Raw genomic sequence first — 26,822 nt, 5'->3', positions numbered from 1 at the left:
TATGACCCTGGTCAAGTCACTTAACCTCTATTGGCTTGTTTCCTCATCTGCAAAATGTGAATAATAATAGCTTGTACCTCTTAGGGTTGCTGTGAGTATCAAATAAGAGAATATTTGGAACGTGCCTTGTAATCTTTAAAGCAATATATAAATGCTAGCTACTACCATTAATAGTAGCATCTACTAGGGAATACAGGGACCATAATCGGCATTAAGCAAGTGAAATCCTTGAAAAGTTAAAGTTAGAGAAAGACAGTCTAGCTCTTTGAAAACAGAGCCAGGGTGTTTTCCATACGACATACTTTGAAATATTCTTATTACACTATTTGCTTTAAAGCAAATTTTGATATGAATTGAGTACATTTTAAACTCCATCTAAGAGGGCTTATTTGTCAAAATACCTGCTAAAAAGGCAAAATTTTTGATAAAGGAAGGAATTGTGGAATGGACCGAATGGGCAGTCTTCTTACAAGCTTCCAATATGATTCCATCTCTTCTTAGTAAAATGTCATATACGCACCATGAATCCTTCAGTACTTGAGTTGAAATAGAACCAGGTACAATGGTGGGACCATTCTTAATGTTCTAGGATATTAATCTTATTCTAATTTCTCTGAGGAAATCAAAACCAACTCCTTCCTTCCCTCAGAGTTTGTTTCCTGTTGACATTATAGAAAACTGAAGTTACATGTACTTTAAAAATCTACATCCCTAAAAAGTCGCATCCCCTTTTAAAAAGGTGTGAGTACAAGAAGTTGAATTTGATGAGCCCTGGAATCTCTGCCAATCCTAAGATTCCATGACTCCTAACATTTACTCTAGTGATCTGTTTAGTTTCCCACATGGAGTTCTCATTTGTTTTTAAAAGACAAATACTGACATTTGCAACATCTACAAAATTAGGGGCAGCTAGACCGTACAGTGAGTAGAATGCTGAGCCTGGAGTCTGGAAGACCTGAGTTCAAATTTGGCCTCTGACATTTACTAGCTGTGTGACCCTGGTCGAGTCACTTAACCTCTGGTTAAGTGCCTCAGTTTACTCATCTGTAAAATGGAGATGGTGATAACAATACCTACCTCACAGAGTTGTCATAAGGATCAAATAAGATAATAATTATAAAAGCACTTAGCACAGTGCCTGGCACACAGTAACAGCTATATAAATGGTATCTATTATTGTTATTTTTTATTATTACTTCTTCTATTACCTCAAATTCTAGCATTTACCAGTTTCCAAGTCCTACTTCTATCTTTCACACACACACACACACATATATATGTATGTATATATATATCTATATATCTATATATCTATATATATATATATATTTCTTCTTTAATCCTACTGCTGCTTCCTCCCTCACTCATACACCATCAAATATAGACTCTCGTTGCTCTGCCAGGGCTGGGGAACCTGTAGTCTCGAGGTTACATGTGGCCCTCTTGGTCTTCAAGTGCAGCCCTTTGACGGAATCCAAACTTCGCAGACCAAATCCCCTTAATAAAAGGATTTGTTCTGTAAAACTTGGACTCAGTCAAAAGACCTCACCCAAGGACCTAGAAGGCCACATGTGGCCTCAAGGTCTCAGGTTCCCCACACCTGCCCTGGACTATCAATCAATCAACGAGTATTTATTAGGAGCCTTCTATGTACCAGGCACAGTGCTAGGCACTGGGGATACAGAAACAAAACAAAAACAAGCCCTGTCCTCAAGAAGCTTTGCAAACTGTCTGGGGAGACAAGGGACATGTTTATGTAAATGAGAACCATAAACAAAATGAATATCAGGTAATTTTGGAAGGAAGGCATTTAACAGCTAGAGGGAGCCAGAAAGGAGGTCTCCGTGTAAAAAATGGCATTTCAGTCTGAGCTTGAAGGAGATTAGGAGACACTAAGAGGCTGAGGTGAGGAGGAAGGGAGTACATTATAGACGCGGGGAACTGCAAAAGCCCATTTGGGGGGAGGGAGGGATGCTGTTAATCCCAGAACTATGATTTGTTCAATGTGGGGAGTTCCCAGGGAGGGAACTCCCTCTTCAGATTCAGATCATCACCCACTTTGCAACCCATAGGATTTTAGAGCTGGGAGAAACTTTAGAGACCCTTAAATCCTACAGACACACCTTTTTTATGGATGAGGAGACTGAGGCCCAGAAAGATTAAGTTGTGACTTGTTCGAAGTCACACCATCTAGTAAGTATCTGAGGAATTGAGAGAGTAAGTGATTTGCCCAAATTCATAAGCCAGTATGTACTGGGGTGGACCTTGAACCATATATTTCCCGTCTCTGAAGCTGATTCTCCACCCACTATACCATGCTGCCTTCTAGTTAAGAAACATAAATGTTTCACATCAATTTTACTTGTTAAGAAAATGATCCACAGACACATTAAGGAATTTGCTCAGAATCACATAGAGCAGTTTGGATCCAAATCTGTCCTAAGTCCACATGTGGCACTCAGTCCATTACTCAGCTTCCTTCTCAGTTTTACACAGGGTAGCCTCTCAGGAATTTAGGCAGATCAGTCTTCCAGAACAGCAAAACTATGCCCTACCTACTGCTAAGTAGCTAGCATTTAGAAAGCATCTACTATGTTCCAGACATAGTGCTAAGCACTTTTTATTTTATTTGATCTTCATAACAACTCTGGGAGGTGGGTGCTATTTTTACTGCCATTTTTACCATTGAGGGAACTGAAGCAGAGATTATGTGATTTACCCCAGGGTCACACAACTAGTAAATGTGTGACAGAGGATTTGAACTCAAATCTTCTTGACTTCAGGCCCAGAAGTCCATTTGTTGCACCACCTAGTTTCCTACATCTCTGAAAGGCTATTTAAATAGGTTGTAATGTAAAATAACCACTAACTTTTTTTTGCTTCTTATTTTTATTTTTCCAGTTTATTCCAGGGTGCTTCCAGTCAATTGGAAGATTGTATGGCCTTTCGCTGAACAATGTTCAGCTTGGCCTCGAACCCACAGAGAAGCTTTGTTTACAGTTATCAGGCACAAGTGTTCTGAGCCTTTCTCTGAGCAACACCCAACTTACCAAAATTTCCAGCATGACTTTCAGAGGCCTGAACCAGACAAATCTCACCACACTTGACCTTTCCCATAATGGTTTATTGGCAATAGCTAATGATTCCTTTGCTTACCTTTCACACGTGGAATGGCTTGGGTTGGAGTATAATAACATAGGCCATCTATATTCTCGCTCCTTTTATGGACTCTCCAAGGTAAAAAACCTGAACTTGAAAAGAACCTTCACTAAACCAAAAAATGCCATGTTTTCCTTTCCTAAGATAGATGATTTTTCTTTCCAGTGGCTAAAATGTTTGGAATATCTCAACATGGAGGATAACAGTCTTTTGGGCATTACCACCAACATGTTCACAGGATTAACAAATCTGAAACATACAACGCTGTCCAATTCCTTTGCAAATTTACAGACTTTAACCAATGTTACCTTCTCATCTCTTGCTCATTCTCCCTTGCTTACTCTTAACTTGACCAGAAACAAAATCTCTCATATAGAGAGTGGAGCATTCTCTTGGTTGGGCCATCTAGAAGTCCTTGACCTGGGCCTGAATGAAATTAACCAAGAACTTACAGGCCAAGAGTGGAAAGGTCTGGAGAACATCGTGGAGATTTACCTTTCCTACAACAAATACCTGACATTGACCAGTGGCTCATTTGCTTCAGTCCCAAGCCTCCGAAGACTGATGCTTCGCAGAGTAGCTTGCAAACACCTAGATATCTCTCCATCCCCTTTTCATCCTCTTCGGAATCTGACCATTCTAGACCTCAGCAATAACAACATTGCAAACATAAATGATGAAATGTTAAAAGGACTCGATCAGTTGGAAATTCTGGATCTACAGCACAATAACTTGGCTCGGCTTTGGAAACATGCTAATCCTGGTGGGCCTGTTCTTTTCCTAAAAGGTCTTTCTCACCTCCACATACTTAATTTAGAGTCTAATGGCTTTGATGAAATTCCAGCAGATGTCTTTAAGGGTTTGTCTCAGCTGCGGGTAATTTATTTAGGATTAAACAATCTGAATTTACTTCCAGACTCTCTGTTTGATGATCAGACAACCCTGAAGTCATTAAGCCTGCAGAAGAATCTTATAACATCTGTTGAGAAGAGTGTTTTTGGACCAGCTTTCCAGAATCTGAATTCCTTAGATATGAGTTTCAATCCATTTGACTGCACCTGTGAAAGTTTGGCTTGGTTTGCTAGCTGGCTTAATGGGACCCACACAAATATTGAGGATTTGCCCAGTCATTACCTCTGCAACACCCCCCCACAATATCATGCTACCCCGGTGATGCTCTTTGATATTTCCCCCTGCAAAGACAGTGCCCCTTTTAAGCTACTCTTTGTGATAAATACCAGTTTCTTATTCACTCTGATCTTTGTTGTCCTGCTTGTCCACTTTCAAGGCTGGAGAATAGCCTTTTACTGGAATGTGACCATACACCGAGTCCTTGGCTTCAAAGAAATTGATCATCAGGCAGAAAAGCACGACTACTCAGCCTATGTGGTCCATGCCCAAGAAGATGCACGATGGATCTGGAAGCATTTCTGTCCTATGGAAGAAAAAGACCATTCCCTCAGATTCTGTCTGGAGGAAAGAGATTTTGAAGCTGGCACACCTGAACTTGAAGCAATTGTCAACAGCATAAAAAGGAGCAGGAAGATTATTTTTGTTATAACACGAAATCTCTTGAAAGACCCCTTGTGTAAAAGGTAGGTTAATATGTATGGGATGTCCATGAATTTTTAGGGATCTGTCTTCAAACCAATGTTGTTTAGTCATTTCAGACTCTTTGTGTGAGACTCCATTTGGAGTTTTCCTGGCAAGATGTGGGAGTGGTTTTCCATTTCCTTCTCTGGCTCATTTTACAAACGAGGAACTGAAACAAAGTTAAGTGACTTACCCAGGGACACATAGTCGGTAAGTGTCTGAGGCTGGATTTGAACTCAGGAAAAAGATTCTTTCCGACTCTTGGCTTTGCACTCTATCCACTGCCCCACAGAGGCAGCTAGGTGGTGCCATTGTGAAAAAAGCACTAGGCCTGTACTCAGGAAGAACTGAGTTCAAAATTGCCTCAAGATACTTACCAGCCTTCTGACCTTGAGCAAGTCTTTTAATCTGTGTCTGCCTCAGTTTCCTCACCTGTAAAGTGGAGATGATAATAGCACCTATTTCCCAGGATTATTGTGAGGATCAAATGATATACTATTTTTAAAGCACAGTGCTGGGCACATAGCAGGTACTTAATAAAAGTTTTTTTCCCCTTTCCCTTCTTCTCTTCCTCCTATATAGATGGATATATAGATATAGATATAGAGGTATACATAATATATTTATTATATGTAATATGTTATACATTTATATAGATCTACACATATATAGCTATAATAATAAATACATACATATATGTACATATGTACAATATATAACAATAATAGTTTACAATCATGTAACATTTACTATGTGCCAGATGTTGGGTCAAGTGCTTTCCAATTATTATCTCATTTGGTCCACATAGTAAATCTGTGAGATAGGTGCTATTATTAGTCCTATTTTACAGATGGGGAAACTGAGGCAGAAAGACTTTAAGTCACTTGCTCAGAGTCACACAGCTAGCAAGTATATGAGGCTGGATTTGAGTTCAGGTCTTTCTGACTCCAGGCCCAGCCCTTTATCCATTGCACCAACTAGCTGCCCACACACATACATACATACATACACACACAACATTTCTTGCAATTCAGATTTTTTTTTTAAAAGAATAAACAGAAGGGAAAATGGTTTGGCATATGTTGAGTCTGAGGTCCCATTGAGACATTCAGACAAAGATGTGCAGAAGGTGGTTGACGTCAGGTCACAGTTCAGGAGATAGATTCGGGCTAGATACATAGGTTTAGAAGTCATTTGTGTGGACGATGATCTTCAAGGCAAGGAAGCGAGCTTTGGGGATTGCCCATTCTAGGGAGGCAGGAGGTAGAAGATGACACAGCAAAGGAGACTGGAGAATGGCAAAATAGGTATGTGGGGAATGAAAGGAGTAAGAGACTGAAGAAGGAAAGAGTATCTGACATTAGAGCATGACAAACAGTGTCAAAATCTGTAAAAATCTCGAGCAGAGTGAGGTCTAGGAGAAAACCATTAGATTTTCCAGACGAAGAGATCATTGGTTTGCTGAGAGAATAGGGAAAGATTGAGAGATCATGTGGATTTAGACCTGGCTTTAAATCCCAATTCTGCCACTTACTACATTGAACCAATGAAACTTTCTGACTCTCAGTTTCCTTAAGTGAAAAATGGAGTCAGATTAACTATCCTCTAAATTCTCTTATATTCTACATCTGAGATCCTATGATAAAACACATTATAACAGCACTGATTTGAGAAAACTAGAGGCATAGTGAATAGAGGGCAGGTTATAAAGTCAAGAAGACCTATATTCTAATCCTGCCTCTGACTCACACTAGTGATATGGCTGAGTAATGTGGGGCAAGTCACTCAATGAATTACAGTTTACTAGGTGGTGCCATAGAGCATAGAGGGCTGGGCCTGGAGTCAGGAAGACTCATCTCCCTGAGTTCAAATCTGGCCTCAGACATTTAGTAGCTGTGTGACCCTGAGCAAGTCACTTAACCCTGTTTGTTTCAGTTCCTCATCTATAAAATGAGCTGGAAAAGGAAATGTCAAACTATTTCAGCATCTTTGCCAAGAGAACTCCAAATGGGCTCAAAAGAGTTGGATACGAATGAAATGACTGAACATCAATAACAAAACCTAGGAAGATGAGATGATACACGTAAAGCACTTTGCAAATGGTGAAGAGCTATATAAATGCTAGTAGTCACAGTAGTAGTAGTAGTAGTAGTGGTAATAGAAGTAGTGGTAGTAGTAGTAGTACTGGTGGTAGTGGTGGTAGTAGTAGTAGTAGTAGTGGTAGTAGTAGTAGTAGTGGTAGTGGTAGTGGTAGTGGTGGTGGTAGTAGTAGTAGTAGTAGTAGTAGTAGTAGTAGTAGTAGAATGATCACTGTGGCTATAATATGTGATCTGTGTTAATAGAGGAAGAATTCACATTAATTAAGCAATGAATCTTCTGAAGCATTGAAGAAAACTCAGGGTTAACTACTCCTTTTTAATTTCAGGTTCAAGGTACACCATGCAGTCCAGCAAGCAATTGAACAAAATCTGGATTCCATCATCCTGATCTTTCTCGAAGACATTCCAGATTATAAACTGAACCATGCACTTTGTTTAAGAAGAGGAATGTTTAGGTCTCACTGCATCTTGTATTGGCCAGCTCAGAAAGAACGTGTCCATGCATTCTATCAGAAATTACAAGTAGCGCTTGGAATGAGAAATAGAGCACAATGAATTTCTTTACTTTCAAGATGATCAACTTAAGTTCAAGTGTTTACTATAATCATATGTTCTAGAATAAATTGGAGTTGTACAGTAAGTCAGAGGGAGCAATCTCTTCCATAATTTGTTTACATTTTTTTCTATTCTTAAATGATACTTGCATTTAAAAAAATAAATGTTTTATTAATGCTTTTTAAACACCATAGTCATTTTCCATTGAACTCCCTTCCCTTGTAACAAAGAAGTATACTTAATCAAAAACAAAGGATATGTTGGTCATGTTCCTACATTATTTAACTTAGGTGGTGAAGTAGCTAGAGCTCTGGGTCAATAATACTCAAGTTCAAATCCAACCTTGGAAACTTACTAGCTGTGTGACCTTCGGTAAGCCATATAACTTCTGCCTATCTCAGTTTCTTCATCTGTAAAATGGAGTTAATAATAGCACCAACTTCCTCAGATTATTTTGAGGATCAAATCAGAGAATTAAAAATGGCTAATAATTAATTAAATGAAATAATAATGATCTGAAAAACACTGTGCAAACCTTAAAGCCCTAAATAATTTCCAGCTATCATCATCCTCATCTTCTTCTTCTTCTTCTTCATTATCATCAGCATCATCATCATCAGCAGCAGCAGCAGCAGCAACAGTAATGTGTGCCTCATTCTGTTGTACCGAGAAATCAGCGAGTGAGACCCAGACGTAATTTAAAATGTGGATTTATTAGCGTGCGGCTGCAAGGGGTATGCACACCCAAATCAAGCAGCCTCTATCAGGGGTCAAGCTAGGGTTTATATGGAAAAGAGCGTGGGAAAGAAACGCCAGGAACACTGATGAGGTAATCCAAAGGTGCAGGTGTCTTTGGGGGCTATGGATGGGAAAGTACAGGGAGTATACTGGACAGGGAGGGGGATGACAGGGGTATGGATCTTTGGAGTCTGGCAGGAGGAGGGCTGGCCAAGGCACCCCTCTCTCTCTGTCTTGATGAGAGAATGCCCTGCAACAAGGGAAAGCTTTCTCACAAGACAGGAACTTACTAAGGCATTGTGAGGCTTCCAGAGATGTGATCTGAGGGCTGGGGCCTGAGCAGCCCAGCTCTGTGTAGCTGTACCAGGGAGAGAGATAAGGGTCATGCTGAGGCCCATGCATGAATAACTGCTAGGCACAGTGTCCTTGGGCTGGGGAGTGATTGTCAGAGAAAGTGTTTCTGAGACTAGGGAGAAATTGGGGCACAAGTACAAGCACAAGCACCCGAGCACCCCATCATTACAGGTCAGAGATCACACAAACCAGACCAGGTGTCCTGGTCTCTGGTATAAACATAATTATCTAAAGCAATTATGTTGCAAGCTTTTTTATCCATTTGTGTTGGAGGTGTGGGCTGTACTGAGCTATGCAAGAGTACATTTCACTATTGTTTGGATTTAGGAGGAGAGAGGTCTGGGGCAAGATTAAGCAGTAATTTCTGCTTTCCATGGCTTAAAGGGCCCTACTACCTAAAATGGTAAAATAATGTTCTGCACTACAATTCCACTTCTTTGTCCACTACCTCTCTCCTCAAAGAAAGGAGATACAAGTCACTGGCAATCCTTTGAAGCCAGACTTAGTCACAGGATTAATCAGAGTTTTGATGTCTTTCAGTGTTGTTTGCCTTTACAATATTGTGGTCATTGTGTGTTACATGTTCATATTTTTATCTTGTACTCTTTGCCCTCCTTGGTTGTGGACCCTGAGTTGCCACCATATAATTTTATCTTGGTTTGTTAGTTTAGGTCAGAATAGGTAAATTAATAGGTAATATCTAGAACATTTTACACTGACTATTTTGGTAACTTGAGGGGCTTTCAAAATGTACTTTACTTAAAGACAGTGACAATTTATATAGGTGCTTATAATATTTACCTTTGTGTGTTAAAACATCATATTCAATGTAGAGGATTGTCATTGCTTCAGTAGATGTAGTCTCATCCCAAATGTTAAAAGATCTGATTTATATTCTTGATTTGCAGATTGCTTGCATCCTTCAGTAGACAAGCACTTTATATTGGATAATGCTTATCATAATGGTGATATTGGTAAATCTTTAATAACTTTTTAATGTAAATGTCTTTTGACCAAAAACCACATAAACATCTGTTATTCACTTTGCCTGTCAGTTGGTGGTAACATAATAAATACTTACATTCTCTTTATATTTGAGTTTTAGCTGTGGAGATTATTAGGAAAGATAATATTTTTATCCTAGGCTCATAGAATTGTACAGGGTGAGCTGAGGGGGGACCTCAGAGGCCATCTGGTTCAGCCCTCTTATTTTAAAATGAGGGATCTGATGCTCAGATATTTAAATGACTCGTCCAAGGTCACACAGATAGAGGCTTTAAAGTTTGATGACAGACTTCACTCTGCTCCAGACTTTCAGAGTGATCCTGGATGAATCTCCTTTGCCACACTGAGGTCCCTTTATTCTTGCCCTTGAAAATAGAGAGAATGATTAATCCTTTTAAAGACCCTGTATAATAAATAATAATGATGGCAGAATAAATAATTGATTTCCTATAAAAACTTGAAACACACAGTTTTGGAGCTGAAAGAGAACTTAGCAGTTATCAAGTCCCTAATATTTTAAAGAAGTGTAAATTAAGACCCAGAGAGAGAAAGTCATTAGCCAAAGGTCACATAGTTAATTTGTGATTAATTAATTAGTGGACCAGAATTAAGATTTCCTGATCCCTACTTTGAATGCTCTTTCAGCATGGTGTTATTTTAGAATTTAATTTTCAAAAGTCTTTTCCTCTCTTGGAAATCAAAACTTATTATGGATTTTAAAATATAGAATAGTGTTTATAAGATTTTCCCCATCCTTTGGCCACAGTTCTGGCTATGAGTAGCTACTTGAAATTATTTGAAACTGAATCAAAATTGCAATATGTATTCTACCAGTAGTTTTGTTTCATGACCATCTATCATCACAAATATATACCTTTTGACTTCTGAATCCTAATAAATACTGATTTGTAATAACAAAACCTAGTTCTCTAGTAAAAAACAATCATCTTTTTGGTAAGAGAGGGATAGGAGAGGAAAAAAGAGACTTCCACTAATGCTACTTTGATCTTTTACTTATATATTTCATTTACATTGGTATTTAATAGCCAGAGACATAAATGGTTATAACTTTGCTTTAGGACATTAAAATTTGGAGGTGTAAGAATTTAACCTATGTAGTCTTTCAGAAGTTTAGAAGCAACTGACCACCTAGTTATTTCTGTCTATGGCTTTAATTATACCTCCCACCAATAGAAAATAGAACTTTAAAACTAATTATTCTGGGTAAGTTGTGCTATCCATTGATGGAAGAAATACCCACAGTAATGAGGTCCCAGGCCCACTGGATAATTGAAGAAGAAGCTTTTTAAATTTAGTGGATACTTTTAAAAAGAAATGCCAAACATTTTGAAGCTTGGGGTTTGATTTTGTTTTTGAATTGTTTTGTTCTTTGTTTTTTCAACGTGAAGGTTTGTGTTACTGATTACTTCTAGTAGTTGTCATTTTTGTGTGTATGGGAGTTCCAGAGGGTAAGACCTTTGCCTAGGGTCACATAGCTAGTGAGGCTGGATATGAGCTCAGTTCTTTCCTGAATACAGGTCCAGTAATCACTGAGTCACCTTGTTTGCTTTTGCTTGACGATACTTCTCTGTAGTTGGCAAGCTGTTCTTTGAAGATTTCCCCAAGAAGTAACAAGTTAAAATAGAATAAATCTTGCACATAGAACGCCATTAGAAAGTTCAGATTGCTCAGAATTATGTCTAACTTATGTAAATACAGCTACTGAAACTACAGTTTGCAATCTACACAGGAAGTAATATCCTAAACATGCAGACATTTTAAAAAACAATAATTGTTCTCTGGAGACAAAGACCCACCCCTCTTGGGGGAAATACAAAGGGAGCATGAAAAAAAGTTTTCCTGAACTCATATTTAATTTCCATAGGTGAATTGACTAGTTTCATTTTCTTCAGTTACCAATTCATTCCTTTGTTTTTCCTTTTTATAATTTAAAAGAAAATCTCCACAACTTAAAAAAAAAGCACAAACATAAAACAAAACGCAATCAAAACCACTGGGTTTAAAACAATTAATGTTTTCAAATTTTACTTCTCAGATGTAGTTCAAGATATATTCGAGGTAGAAGAAATCTGTGTTCATGGGAAGGAAAAGGGAACTCCTTGGCCTTTGTTTCAATCCCGATTGTTATGAGATCTGCCTGAGATTGTTTGAAAAGGGTTTACAGAGGAGAATGCTCAGAATAACATTTACATGAGCTAAACTGACCATATTAAATATTTCATGAGGTCCCTGACCAAACCACAAATAATTACTTGTTATCTTTTCATACCCCCCCACTTTACTTGGACACTATTGGGGTTCGAAAGAAGCATCATAACAATAACTTATGCTGTAACAATATATTTTAAATGACATATAGTAATAATAATAAAATATAGCCAGTCAGTCACAAGTGTTCATTAAATGCTTACTAAGTGGTGCTGAACACTAGATACAAAGAAAGCAAAAACATGATCCCTACCCTCAAAGAGTTACCATTTTAATTAGAGAGATAACATGAAAACAATTACACACATACAAGATACACAGAGCATAAATGGAACGTAATATCAGAGGGAACTAATTGGTGAGGACTACACAAAGGGGATGTGACCTGATTCTTAAAGGAAGTCAGGCAAGTAAGGAGGGAGAGATGAGGAAGGAGAGGCCTTAGGGGTAGCTGGAAAAGGGATAGAGTCAAGAGATAGAGGACTTTGTGTGAGAAATAGCAATTAAGCTAGCCTAGCTGAGTCATAATGTGCTTGAAAGGGAATAGTGTATAAGAAAACAGGAAAGGTAGGAAGGGTTATGGAGGTCTTTAACAGGCAAATGGAGGATATTATATCTGATCCTGGGGGTAATAAGAAGCCCAGGAGCAGGAAGGAAGAAAAGAGTTACATGTTCAGACATGGGAAAATCATTTTAGTATCTGAATGGAGAATGGATCAGACTAAAGAGACACTTGATATAGGAAAACCCACTAGAAGGCTATTGCAATTATCCAAATGGGAGGTGATGATGAGAAAAAGTGAAATGCTGCAAAAATAGAAACAATAAGATTTGACGTCAGATTAGATATGTGGAGTGAATAGAACCAAGGATGACAGCAGAGGAGATTAGAAGCATGTGGGTAGAGGGTGAGGTGCTGTTGATCTGTCTGTTACTGGTACCAAGAATATTTTCAGTGCCCCTACAGCTTGCATCCTAATGCTTTTACTCAATAACAATAATAATGATAATACATTTATATAGTGCTTTAGGGTTTGTGCAGCCCTTTACATATATTATCTCAGTTAATTTTTCTGCCTATGAAATAGACTATAGAACATCTGATATAAATTAGTAATAAAAAGACAGTGATTTGTCCCAAGGCTATTTTGATCTGAATCTCATAGAAAAAGATGAGAATGAGGTAATAATAATTTTGATTGAATAAAATGAGACATATAATAATAGCAATAACAAGAACTGATATTTATATAGTTCTTTTAAGGTTTTGAAGTGTTTCATATACATGGGATGTGATCTTTGGCCACAAAGAACTTGTGATTTTTATTGGGGGAAAAAAGATGAACAAATGAAAATTAGAAAATGTAACAGTAACATAATAAGGGTGATGCAATTTCTGCATGTGTGGAAATAGCAAATCCCAGTTCACCTGTAAATAAAACTCTATTATTCAGTTAGTTCTTCTGTAATCAGTCAAATATACTTCAAACTGCATGCTTTATGAGTAAAACTTACTGGTAAAATGTTTCTATGCTATGCTATGCTATCCCCTTCTGCAGATTAGCTCCACAATCATCTTTCTTACTCTTTAATTTCCAATTTTTTCTTATCCATTTCTTCTTTCACTCCTGCTTATGAACACTCCTAAGTGTTCATCTTTAAAAAATTTCACTTGGGGGCAGCTAGGTGGTGCAGTGGATAGAGCATGGGCCCTGAAGCCAGGAGGACCTGAGTTCAAATTTGACCTCAGACCAAACACTTGACATTTACTAGTTGTGTGACCCTGGGCAAGTCACTTAACCCCAATTGCCTAAAAAAAACAACACTTGATCCAGCAGAGATAAATGAAAAGCCCAAGAGACAGGGTTTCTGGGTAATTAATAATCAATGTATTAATTAGGCTAATGAATAATCAATAAATTGATGGTCAGTGATCTCTCTAGGTAACCAAAGACAGAACCATGGAGATCACCAAATGCTTAAATACTTTTGCGAAAGTGGGTGCCTCTGACAGGCAGAAACCAACCCTGATTGGTAAACAATAAGTGGATGAGGAGGTGGGCTGAAAGCCTTCAGTTTCTCCTCCTGAGAATGTGGTTTGGTCATGAGACTTAGCTGCCTCCAGCTATTTGGAAGAAAGACTCCATCTTCACTCAGGCCTCTCAAGTTGATAATTGAGGGGGGGGGTGGTAGTGGTTTGGGGGCTGGAGTTCATGTAGATTAGATTCTATTTACACTTTAATGAGAAGAAAGCTCTCCTGGTTGGGTGGGGTCCCACCCAACCTAGAAATTTCCAAAGGATTAGGCCAATCTCATTATCAGCCCTGTACTTCAGAGACTGACTGACCTACAAGGACTAGTCCCTGAATGAGGAAATAGAAAGGAAAAAACCTCAATCCTAATTTAATGATTGGTTATTAATAGAAAAATAATAATTTCTTTCACTATCAATTCCTCAAGAATCACTTCTACATTTCTCACTTTATTAGGCAAACTCCTAGAAAAAGCTATCTACACATAATGGGTTCATTTCCTGTACTTCTGTTGCAGTTTGGGGTGCTGGTAACCCCAAAATGCAAGGGTACAGGCAATGTCTGCCTTGAAAGAATTCAACCACTCGAACCTTCTTTCAGTAAGAGTAGAGAGGTTTTATTATAACATCATTAGGCAAGCAAGATTTCTAGTAAATCTGCAAGATATTGTTATTGGGGGTAAGATTGATACTTTTATACAGAAAAAGACTGAGAAGATCTGGATAGGATTAAGGACTGGTAAGTAGCCTGGGGTGGTCCGGAGGTAACAGATGGATGGGATTAAAGAGTGTCAAGTAAGCTAAATAAGTAATCAAGGTGGGCTGGGGTGGGCCAGATGCCTTGGGCAGAGGCTACTGACATGTATGGGAAAATTCGGGGACTGGGTTGCTTTCAAAGACATGATCTTTTCTTTTTAGGGGTCCAGGTCCCATCCCTTATCACTTCTCATTTTTTAGCCTTTTGTACTTTGGCTTCCAACCTCATCATTCAACTGAAACTTTTCCTCTTCAAAGTCACCATTGATTTCTCAGTTGCTAAATCTGATGGTCTTTTCTCAGATCTCTTCCCTCTGGACCTATATACCACTTGACACTGTTGATGACTCTTTCGCCTTGGATACTCTCTTCTTTCTGAGTTTTCAAGACACGGCTGTTTCTTGGTTCTCGACCTATCTATCTGACCATTCCTCAGTCTCCTCTTCTGAATCATCATTCACACATGCACCCTGACTGTAGGTGTTACTTCAGGCTTTGTACTGAGTTCTCTTCTTCCCTTTCTTCATAACTTCTGTCTCTTATGGAACCCACTAGCTCTCAAGGCAGATGACTCTCAGATCTACATACAGATTGTGAGCTCCAAATCTGCATCATCAACTAACTATTGGGCAATTTGAACTGAATGACCCATCAAGATCTCAAACTTAATATATCTAAAACATAACACATTATTTTCTCTTCCAAACTCATCTTTTTCTGTCTGGAGTACCACCATTCTTCCAATCATCCAGGTTTATAATCCTGGAGATATCCTAAATTCCTCACTCTCTAGTTTGCCCAAAGGACTATGGCCTTACCCCAAGTGTTGTGTGATCAACATCTTATCTTCCCTGAAATAGTCTATCTTGAGGCTCATCTCCAACATAACCATACTTGCTCTTCATCCATTATCCTGCAATGATCTTCCACTCAATCCCCTCCAATCCAAGATCCCTACCTCCCTCTTCTAAGTTGATAGTTGGCCCTTCAGGGCAGTAAGACAATTATAACCTCACCATCACCTGCACAGGTACCATTGGAAACATTCCCTCTCCCCTCAGCATGCCTACCCTTGCCTTGCAGATCACCTAGTGGATGTGACAGGCACAATTGGAGAGCAGTACTCTATGGTTCTGGACATTGACCACTGAATAAAAGCATCACCTCTAATTTTATTTGGAGTCAAGCACAGTAAATCCTGCAGGGTAGCAAGGTGGCACAATGGATAGAGCACTGGGCCTGGAATAAGGAAGATTCATCTTCATGATTTCAAATCTGGTCTCAGATACTTACTAGTCACTTAACCTATTTTCCTCAGTTCCTCATTTGTAAAATGAGCTGGAGAAGGAAATGGTAAAACCCTCAGTATCTTTGCCAAGAAAACCCCAAATGGGGTCACAGAGTGTGGGACATGACTGAAACAAGTGAACAACACTGCCAGCCACAAAACAGAACCAGAAAGAGGAATGGATTAAAAAACCTTTTTTTTCTGTTGAATTGAAATCAGAGACAAGAGACAATTGACTTTTGCTTCTTGTTTTTGCCTTGTGTGTAGAGGTACTCTTCCCAAAAAGTTCACTGACTGTTAGTCTGTTATTTGATTATTGATTATGTAGCATTCTATTTTTAAAGTGTCTTTAAAAAATAAAGAAATTCACCTGCATGGATGACTATTGATCTAATCAACTGAACTATTAATTACTAATAAGCAATTATTACTTACAAGTCCTCCTTACCCCCCAGGATATACAAAGGATATTTTTTTTTCTTAAAATAATAGAGCACATTACATTTCTCTGACTAAAAATTTATTTTTAAAATTGTAAGTGTATTTTAGTGAAAGAAAAACAATCTTTCATTTTAAAGATAAAAACTTGAAATGCAGCTAAAATTTTTAACATTTATTTTATGTTTATCTCATCTTTTCTGAATGTATACCTCTGTTTTATTATGTGTGTTAGCCCAACAGTGTAGAAATATAATTTATGAATAAGTAAATATACATAAATTGGGGGTGCATGCAGTTCTTTTTTTTACTGATAGGGTGCAAAATCAAAAAAGTTTGGAGACTATTGTTTTAAATTATTTGGAGAGAGTAAGGGCAGACAATTCAGACAAAGAGAACAATGACAATTTTAAAATAAATTTATTTTATTTTTTCAGTTATCAACATTTATAATTTTCCTCTATCTCCCTTTCCCACCCATTAAAGAGAGAAAGGTAGGAAAGAGAGAAAGAAAGGAAAAAGTAAAAGAAAGAGAAGGAAAAAAAGGAAAGAGTAAAAAGGAGAAAGGGGAGGGAGGATGACAGGAATTCTTATGTATTATATAAGCACAGCCGAACAAAACAAATTACCACATTGTTCACATCCAAAAACTCATTTTTAAAATTTTGCATGTTAATTTATCATTTTTCTGTCATTGAATAGTGTTCTTCGTTATCAGTCCTCTGGAGTCACAGTTGACTACCGAATTGATAAGAGATCTGAAGTCTCTCAAAATTGCTCATTTTTATAATATTGATGTTACAGTATAAATTATTCTTCTGGGTCTGCTCACGTTACTCTGCATCAGTTCATACAAGTTTTCCCATGTCTCTTTGTAATTATCTATCTCCTCACTTCTTATAGCACAAAATCTCACATTGAGTTCATATACCACAATTTTTTTAACCATTCCTCAGATGATGGTGAAAGAAACTGAACAAAATTAAATTTAAATATGTTTGCTTTTTAGGTGGTATGGTAGTTACTTATCTAGGGGAATATTTTACTAGTAAGTTTTACTCATAAAAGCATGCAGTTTGAAGAATATTTGACCGATTACAGAAGAACTAACTGAATAATAGAGTTTCATTTACAGGTGAACTGGGATTTGCTATTTCCACACATGCAGCAATTGCATCACCCTTATTGTGAAGCTTTCATCTCACATTTCTGGTTTTCTTTTCAATTCAAATGACAAACTGTCTCCCACAAGCAATGAAATGTGAAGCTACAGACCTGTAGAGCCATAGTTGTACAAATTGAAAAATTACTCCAGACTGAAAATTGGCCAAGCCACATCACACATAAATAAATTCCCACTTGATGTACAGTGTAACAGGATTTTATTAAAAATTAGTGCTTGCTTCCATTTCCTGTGCTAATCAGGGAGCAGAAATATTGCCATTTAAAAGGTTAGTGAGAAAAGTGAGGCCTTCATTAACCTCTGAGGCAGAGAAAGGAAAATAAACCACACACCTCTCTTGGAGCCCAAAGCAGCCTGATTGCTTAATAGGTATAAGTAAGTAGAACCTACCACCAGCTGTCTATGTTAGCAGACTGCTGATTTGCAATCACACTGCCCAAAAGGGGCCTAACTTGTCAGGCCCCGTGTCTTGGGGTGGGGGTGGTAAATGTCACTGCCACCCTTCAGCCACCACCACACCATACCCAAATCTCTTTTAATCTCTTGCTGTATGTCAGGGGAAGGTCGACTGGTCCAAGCGGTCCAAAAAAAAGTATGAATGCATATGTGTGTAGGTGTATGTATGATTATATATGGAGCATATAAACAGAGTGACAGTATAGATATTATGTGTGTAGATATATATGCACACACATATATGTATATATGTATATGTTTGTATGTATGTATGCGTATGTGTGTGTGTGTGTGTGTGTGTGTGTGTGTGTATATATATATATCGCAGAAGATATAATATATGGGGGCAGCTAGATGGCACAGTAGATAGAGCACTAGCCCTGGAGTCAGGAGGACCTGAGTTCAAATCTGACCTCAGACACATAACACCTAACTAGCTATGTGACTCTGGGTAAGTCACTTAACCCCAATTGCCTCAACAACAACAACAACAAAATACACATACACACACACATACATATATATGTATATATGTATATATATGTGTGTGTGTGTGTATACACACACACACACACACACACACACACACACACACACACACATATATATATATATAGCACTGCTAAAGTCATTTAGACCTACCTGTACCAGATCAGCAGCCAGGTGGGACAGTGGATAGAGCACTGGGCCTACAGTCAGGAAGACCTGAATTCAAATCTGACCCCAGACACTGACTAGATGTGTGACCCTGGGCAAGTCATTTAACTCTGCCTCAGTTTCCTCATTTGTAAAATGAGCTGGAGAGGAAAATGGCAAACCATCCCAATATCTTCAAGAAAACCCCAATTGGGGTCATAAAGAGTTGGATGTGACTGAAACAACTGAACAACTTTGGATACAGCCATATATATGTATATGTATATGTATGTGTATATGTATATGTATATGTGTGTATGTATGTGTGTGTGTATATGTGTGTGTATGTGTGTGTGTGTATGTGTGTGTGTATATATTTGTGGTTCCAAATCCACCTAACCATGCTAATATTTAATTTTCATCTTTCTATCTAATCCACAAGAATAGGATAATAAACTATCAGATGCTTTGCTAAAATCCTGCTGAATTATAGTTACAGAATTCCTCTAATCTAAAAGTCTAGTAACTGTAAAGAAGAAGAAGGAGGAAATGAGGTTAATAGGGCATGAACTGCTCTTAATGTAGTCATACTGATTCTTTGTGATAACCACTTCCATTTTTCTACATGCTCACTAACCATCTATTAACAGTGTTTTCTGGAATTTTCCTAGGACTTAAAGCCTATAGTTTGCAGATGCCATTCTGTCCTTTAAAAATAAATAGGATGTTTGCCCTCCTTCAATGCTACTGTGTGAGGTAGCTGGGATGGGGAGCTATTGATTATAATTCTATGTTGGAAGGGCATTGAGGGAGATGAGGAAGTAGTCAGAGTGATGCTTTTAGTGGAAAAAACATAGAGGATGTCAACCTGGCCATGGAGTCCCATAGAGTCACAGACAGTCAGTCAGTGGTTGTAGTAAACTGTGGATTAGTCATGAGAACAGTGAGAAAGTGAAAGGATGTTGTGCTAGAGGTCTAGCTAAAAACCCTTACCTTGAGCCTCTTCCCCTGGTATGATCATCCATATGTATGTATGACTTTTATGTGTTTTATTTTGTTTGCTAGTACCTTTTACACAATGTGTATATGTAGAGTAGGCAGATTAATATCGGTGAGGGGAGATCTCAGAGCACTGTGGGCAGAGACTTTCGCTAGAAGACAAAATGTATGTGTGAAGGGGTACTAATTGATCCCTGCTAACTTATCTGAATCTTTCCTTATTGGGAAAACAAGGAGAATTCAAATGTGTCTTTGTGTTTATGTCCAAGTACTCTTGCTACAGGCCTAACTACAGGTCTTAACAGTTCCCCAACACCTTGGTAATTTATTCAATATCTTGACCATCCTTTTAGCTAAGTCTGTCTCAGATGTAGAAAGAAACATGGAAACTAGAATTTATTAGACATCTATTATGTGCCAGGCACTGTGCTAAGAGCTTTACAACTATTGTCTTATTTGATCCTCACAATGATCCTGGGAGGTAGATGTTATTAATGTTTCCATTTTACAGTTGAGGAAACCAAGGCAAACAAAGGTTAAGTGACTTGCCCAGGGTCACAGAGCTAGTAAATGTTTGAAGATGGCTGTGAACTCAGGTACTCCAAACTACTGTGCCAGTTTGCTAATGACAGGGTGTTTGTGTGTGTGTGTATGTGTATGTGAAAGGGAGAGAGAGAGAGAAAGAGAGAGAGAGAGAGAGAGAGAGAGAGAGAGAGAGAGAGAGAGAGAGAGAGAGAGAGAAAGAGAGAGAGAGAGAGAGAGAGATAATATGGATGGTAGACAGATAGTTTTAAAACTAAGTGATTTTTTTTTCAGTGTCTGTTCTTCTGATCCTCTACAAATATGCATTGCAAACTTTACACATTCTATGGTTTGCCATGGCTAAAAAAAAAATCCTCAGTGGCTACCTTTCTGATGAAAAGCCTGAGAACTTAGCTAAGCTGCTCCTCAGATGACAACAATAGTCCAAGTCAGCACCAAGGACATGAAATGATATGATATTTCATATCCGTGAAGCCTAAAGTACTGAAATGAATTGGCATTAAGGCAAAATCAAGTACCTCACTGGGAAGTAGCATAGCTGTAGAATGTTGCCATTATGGGCATGTGGAAAAAGAAACTGTTCTGAGGTGGAGAAAGAAGAGAATACAAAAATAAGAACCATTTCACAATATATACAAAGTAATTTGGGACAAGGAGCTAGCAGCTAGGGATCAGGAAAGGTATCATGCGGGAGATAATTGAACTGGGCTTTGAATTGAGCTAGGGATTTTAAAAGTCAGAGTTGAGGAGGGAATACATTTCAGGCATGGGAGACAAAGCTGAACAGCACGGTCAGTTTGGCAAATATAGGGAATGTGAAGGTGGACAATGTGTTATTAGTTTTAGTTTTTAGCCTGGAGTAAGATCATGGAAGGTTTTAAACGCCAAAAAGAAGAGTTTGCATTTTATTCTAGAAGCAATAGAGAGGTGCAGGTTTTTTTGTTTTGTCTTTGTTTTCGTTTTTTTGAAGCAAGAGAGTTACTGAGGTCTGTCCTTTAGGGATATCAACTTTGTAGCTGTCTGGAAGATGGAATGGAGAAGGGGAAGACCTATTGCAGGTCTACTTCAGTAGTCCAGGAGAGAGATACAAGTCTGAAGAAGTGGCGATGTAAGTGGAGAGAAGGGAATGAATATGTGATATGGTGGAGGTAGGGTGCATGAGATGTAGACAGTGATTGGATATAGGGGTGAAAGAGAGTGAAAAGTGAAGAACGACTATAAGGTTTTCAAACCTAGATGACTAGGAGGCTGAAGGTAACTTAACAGAAATAGTGAAGTTAGTAAGCGAAGTGGGTTTGGGGGAGAGGCAATGAATTCTATTTTCAACAGGCTGTGTTCCAGATAACTATTGTCCGGACTGTGTTTAAATAACCGTTTTTTTTTAGTTTTTTTTTTACCTCAAATAACTTGAGGTAAATAACTGTTGGGAGGCATAGGAAAGCATACTGATAACAAGTCTTTCAGTATGGTGGTAGGGGAGGCAGTGGAGCTGAGTCTATTTCTCTCTTTTATAGTTTACAGACTTTTTACAGAAATTCAGCTATGGAAACGTCTGTCTCCTGAAACATCTTGTGGTTGTCCTGAGTCCCCAGTACAATCTTGTTCAGGTTTTTAAAAAGCTATAAACATACATGTATATATACATACATATAAATATACATGCATATATACATACACATTTACACATACATAGTGTCCCAAAAGTCTTATTGCTGTTTTAAGCCTTAATAGCTTAAGTAATAAATAATTATAATTAAGCTTAATAGCTTAACACATGGATTATATGTGTGTGTATGAAACTCTGCCTTAGGAAGTTATTTACTTGATTAAAAAAGAAGCTAGGTAAGCAAACACTTGCAAACTATTGGACTGCTTAAGGTCACAAAACTTCAAGTGCAGCATCACTATAGAAGGCTCAGTTAGAATGTCTAGGATGACGGAGTAGGAGGCAGCAGTCTGGTTCAGCTGTATCCCAATGTGAAACAACCTGGTTACTAAGTAATTCATCTCATAGACAAGTCGTAAGTATGTTCTAGATTCCCTCACCCATGAAAGTGAAAGCCTTCAGACAGCTCTCTGGAGGAAAACAAAAGTGAAAGTGAAAGATTTGCCCTTTTAAAAGCTTCAACTGTGTCAGCAGGAAGAAATCTCCCAAGGGAAGACAGCGAAACTGGGAGATTTTAGAATTAAGGACAAACGAACCAACAGGCAAACAAACAGAACAGTTGTGTTATTTTCTCTACCTACATTCAGCGGAACATGTATAGGAGCAAAGGCAGGGAATCATGCAAGATTAAGGCTTGGCAGGCACAATCGATGAAATAAGGGAGGCAGGGACTCCAGAAAGGAGGGCAGTGTAGGTTTGAACTGGTTCAAAAAGAGAAGAGGATAGAGAAAAGAGGATAGAGTGGCTACTGAAAAGAAGGTGACCTTGGAGAGAGCTTAGGGACTGGCAGACAGAGAAGTAGAGAGCCAACAGATTACGGCTAGGTAAGGGTATTTCGGAATGCGTGGACTTGGAGGTACAGCATTTGTTCATGATGGCAAGATCAAGGATACGACCATCTTTTTGTCTAGTTTAGCTAGGGTGGTTGAGTAGATCATGAGAAGCGAGTAGGTCATGAGAAGCCAGTAGGTTGAGGAGCTAAGTGGTTTGTGTGTTTGAGGGAGAGTCAATAGACATGTTGAAGCAACCTAGTATTAGGGCGGGACTTGGGAAGGGGAGAAAAATTGTGAGCCAGTTACCAAATTCATTGAAGAAGGAAGGGGCACGTAGACAATGGGTACTAGGATTTTGATTTGGTGAGAGATATGAATAGCATGTATATCAAAGGAGGACTAAGATAACTTTGAATGTGAATGAAATGAGCTCACACATAAAACAGAAAGTGAAATCAAATAATATGTTTGCAAGAAACATAAAGACTCACATTTAGTTAAAATAAAGAGTTGGAGCAAAATCTATTATGTCTGATCTCAACATACATAAAAATAGGGGTAGTAATTATGATTTCACACAAGGCAACAGAAAAGCATAAACTTAATTAAAAGAGACAAAGAAGGAGAGTATATTTTGCTGAAGGGTTATATGAACAATGAAATGATTTTGTTACTTAATATATATGTACCCAATAGTTTGAAAATAATTAAAGGAAAAACTAAATAAATAATAAAAAGAAATAGACAATAGCATTATAATAATGGAGTACTTCAATTTGTTCCTATCAGCCCTAGGTAAATCTAATAAAAAATAAACAAAAAAGAATCTAAGGACCTGAATAGAATTTTAGAAAAATTAGACATGATAGACTTTCAGAAATTATTGAATGGAAATAAGGAACATAAATATATGCTAGCTATGCGTGACACCTCTATAAAAATTGATCCTTCCTTAGGACATTAAAAACCTCACAAACAAATTGAGAAAAGGCATTAATATTATACAGATTTTTAAAACTGAAAGCAATGAAATAAAATTATATTAAATTAAGGGTCACTGAAACAGTAGTAAAAACCAATTAGAGTTTAAATAACTTAATTCTTAGGAATGGTTTGGTTAAAAAAATCATAGAAACAATAGATGATTTCATTAAAAATAATGACAACAATGAGATAACAAAACCTGATGGGAAAATTGGATTGCTATGTGGAAGAAGTTGAATTTTAGACCAACATCTCACACCTACCAAGATAAGCTCCAAATGGGCACATAGCCTAGATATAAAAGATCAGATCATAAACTAGTGAGAGAAACTGGGAAAAAAATATCATTAGCTCTATGGGTAGGAGAATATTTCATGACCAGCAAGGAATCAAGAGGATCATAAAAGAATCAATAGATAATTATGATTACATAAAATTAAAAAGGTTTTGTACATATGTATGCAAAAAAGCTAACAGTGAAAGGAACATGATAACTGGAGGGAAAAAGTCTTTGCAGTAAGCTTCTGTGATAAAGTTCTCATTTCCAAGACACATAAAAACGGATTCAATTTTATAAGAAAAAGAACTATTCTCCAATTAATGGCCTAAAGATATTAAGAGGTAGTTCTCAAGGCAAGGAGCCCAGAATATTTATAGACATATGAAAAATATTCCAAATCAATGTCAATTAGAAAAATGTAAATTAACACAATTTTGAGATTTTTATCTCACCTCCATCAGAGTGGGAAAGATGACAAAAAACAAAAATGATAAATATTGGAGGTGCTTGGGAAAACAGGCAACTGATGCCCAGTTAGTGGGCGTTTAAACAAGTACAACCATTCTGGAAAACAATTCAGAATTATATGCAAAATATTAGTAAACAGCACATACCCTGTGACCCAGATATACCACTGCTAGCACAATACCCAAAGGGGATCAAAGAAAGAGAAAAGGTCCCTTATGTATAAAAATGTTTATAGCAACTCTTTTTGTAGTGGAAAAAAAATCCTAGATGTTATAGGGATGCCTATCAATCGAGGAATATAAGTTGTTGTATATGATGTGATGGAATAGAATTGTGTTGTAAGAAATGAAGAAATAGATGATTTCAAAAAGTCATGGAAAGATTTGTATGAACTGATTTGGAGTGAAGAAAGCTTTATTAGAAGAACAATTTATACTGCAACATCAATATTGTAAAGATAAATATTTTTGAGGACTTTTATAAGCTAATGAAAAATGAAATGAACAGAACTTGGAGAATATTTTATACAATAATAACACTACTGTAGAAACAAGAACTATGATCTATACAATGACCCAGGATTTTGGAGGATTGATGATGAAACATTCCCTCCATTACAGAGAGTTGATGGATTTAGGGTGCAGAATGAGACATATATTTTTGTTAACAGATGTTATTGAGTGAATTTGTTTTGCTTGATTATGCATATTTGTTATAAGAATTTTCTTTCTCTCTTTTTTTACTGGTATGGGAATTGGAAGGAAGAGAAAATAGATTTCTGTGTTGTTTTTTTTTAAAAGAGAAATAAGGGGAGTGATACATGTGTAAAATGTTATATGCACTCTCAGATGAAGTCACAATATTATTGGTTTTTACTTATCTGTTGTTTTGTTATAAGAGACTTCTCATGAAGTGGGAATATTCTGTCATTTGTGATGCAAAAACAAAACATATTAATAAAAAATTTTTAAAAGAATTTCCATTGAGCAGTTGGTGATGCAGTAATAAAGCTCAGGAAAGAGGGTGAATATACTGTAATGTCCTCAGTGGAGAGGGGAAAGTCACATACAAATTCCTTTTCTTTATAGTCAATGCTCTTCACACTTGGTTGTGATCAACCTCTCTTTTAATTTTTGTCCATTTAATTCTTTCCATGAGCTCAGTGTGTCAGCCAAGAAACTGCTTTGTCCCTAAAATCCTCCCTTCAATTTTTAGTCTTTGGACCTTTGCTAATGTTGTTCCTTATACCTTGAAAATCCTATTCCATGCTGCCTATCAAATTCCAAATTATTAATCAGTCAAGCATTTTTAAGTGGTTCCTGTGTGCCAAGATTGTTCCTTTCCTTCCCAACTCTCTTGTTTTTTGGATCTGAAATAGCATTTTGCTTCGCGCCTCCTACCTGGAGGTGATGAACCTCAGAGTTAAGGGCCTGAGGGAGTCCAAGAGGAGAGGCTTCGGCCAATATTAGGTTAAGGGTTATTGCCATTGTGGAAAAATTACTGTAGCTTGACAGCTGGAAAGAGTACTGTAATACCCACCTGAGCCACAGGCTGGAGACTGTAGACAACTGGAGTTGAACAAAGAAGAAGAACCTTAGGGAATTCAGTGGGTCAACCCTACCAGCAGAGATGGCACCCTATGAAGACCTCATTGGCAGAACAACTTGTTCAGCCCAGTTTGGCAGCACCATATTGGCTAAGCGATTGCTTAGAATTTGCTTAGCATTAGCTTAGCTTAGATTGCTTAGATTAGAATAGCTCACCAGTACTCATACCCAGCAACCAAGTGACTTGCCCAACCAAGCCAGGTAAGGAACGATCTGCAGCAGATGGACCTGTCCGGAAGGGAGGCTGCATCCTGCAAGAAATAAACCTAGCTTAGCAAGAGAATGATTTTTCTATCACCAACAGTAAACTGTATATAGTCTCTACAGAGAAAGAAAGGGCTTTGAGGTCCCTGTCATTCTAGAGTTGAGTTGCTTAGGCCACATGTGCTCCATACATATTTGCCTCACTATCATTATATTTTTAAATTCGTACCCACTTTTCTCCCTACCCCTCATGGACTGCATGTATCTTTGGAAATATATGTCCCATGTTTTGGGGGAAAAGCTTCATAATTGCTGTTTTTGATGTTTTATTTGAATAAATACATTTTATAAATATAAATAAATATATTTATAAATATAAATAAATAAATTCTAAAAATCAAATTAAATTACCCGGTGATTGTTAAAGAGAGGCATATGGGTGAGGGCTTATAAGCTATCATGTTAGGAGGTTATTCACCCAGAGGGTTACTCTGAGAACCCCAAGTATCAGCCATCTCCAAGGGACCCATTTTTTTGTGTGTATGTTGGACGAGTAATCTAAGATGGGGTACTACACAAATAATTTGGAAAACACTAACAATTGAGTAAATCAGGCAAGATCTCTTTGTAGGAAGTAATATTTGAGCTGAGCCTTGAAGTGAATTGGGGGTTCTAAGAAGTGGATATTGAGATGAAGAGGATACAACTGATTGATGGGGGCAGGGGAACAACTACAGGAATGAATCTGAGAGATAAAATACAATATTATGGGGAGCA

At 37.7% G+C, this 26,822-nt stretch overlaps 1 protein-coding gene across 8 annotated transcripts in view; it reads left to right on the top strand.

The window, feature by feature from the left end:
• TLR3 (toll like receptor 3) overlaps positions 1–7,592 on the top strand; it is a 34,167-nt gene extending 26,575 nt beyond the window's left edge. For 6 of the 8 annotated variants that reach the window (XM_021007696.1, XM_021007695.2, XM_021007693.2 and 3 more), the window contains 2 exons: positions 2,902–4,754; positions 7,178–7,592. In XM_021007696.1, the coding sequence (XP_020863355.1) occupies positions 2,902–4,754; positions 7,178–7,406 (2,082 nt within the window). In that variant the 3' untranslated portion in view covers positions 7,407–7,592. The remainder of the gene's footprint in view (positions 1–2,901; positions 4,755–7,177) is intronic. The other 2 variants (XM_021007699.2, XM_021007700.2) reach the window with 2 other exon arrangements.
• The last annotated feature ends 19,230 nt before the right edge of the window (positions 7,593–26,822 follow it).

This window comes from Phascolarctos cinereus, unplaced genomic scaffold (assembly GCF_003287225.1).
Source record: "Phascolarctos cinereus isolate Bilbo 61053 unplaced genomic scaffold, phaCin_HiC Scaffold_9;HRSCAF=440, whole genome shotgun sequence".
In the NCBI taxonomy this organism is placed as follows: domain Eukaryota; kingdom Metazoa; phylum Chordata; class Mammalia; order Diprotodontia; family Phascolarctidae; genus Phascolarctos; species Phascolarctos cinereus.
This window is presented reverse-complemented; position numbering and strand designations above follow the sequence as displayed.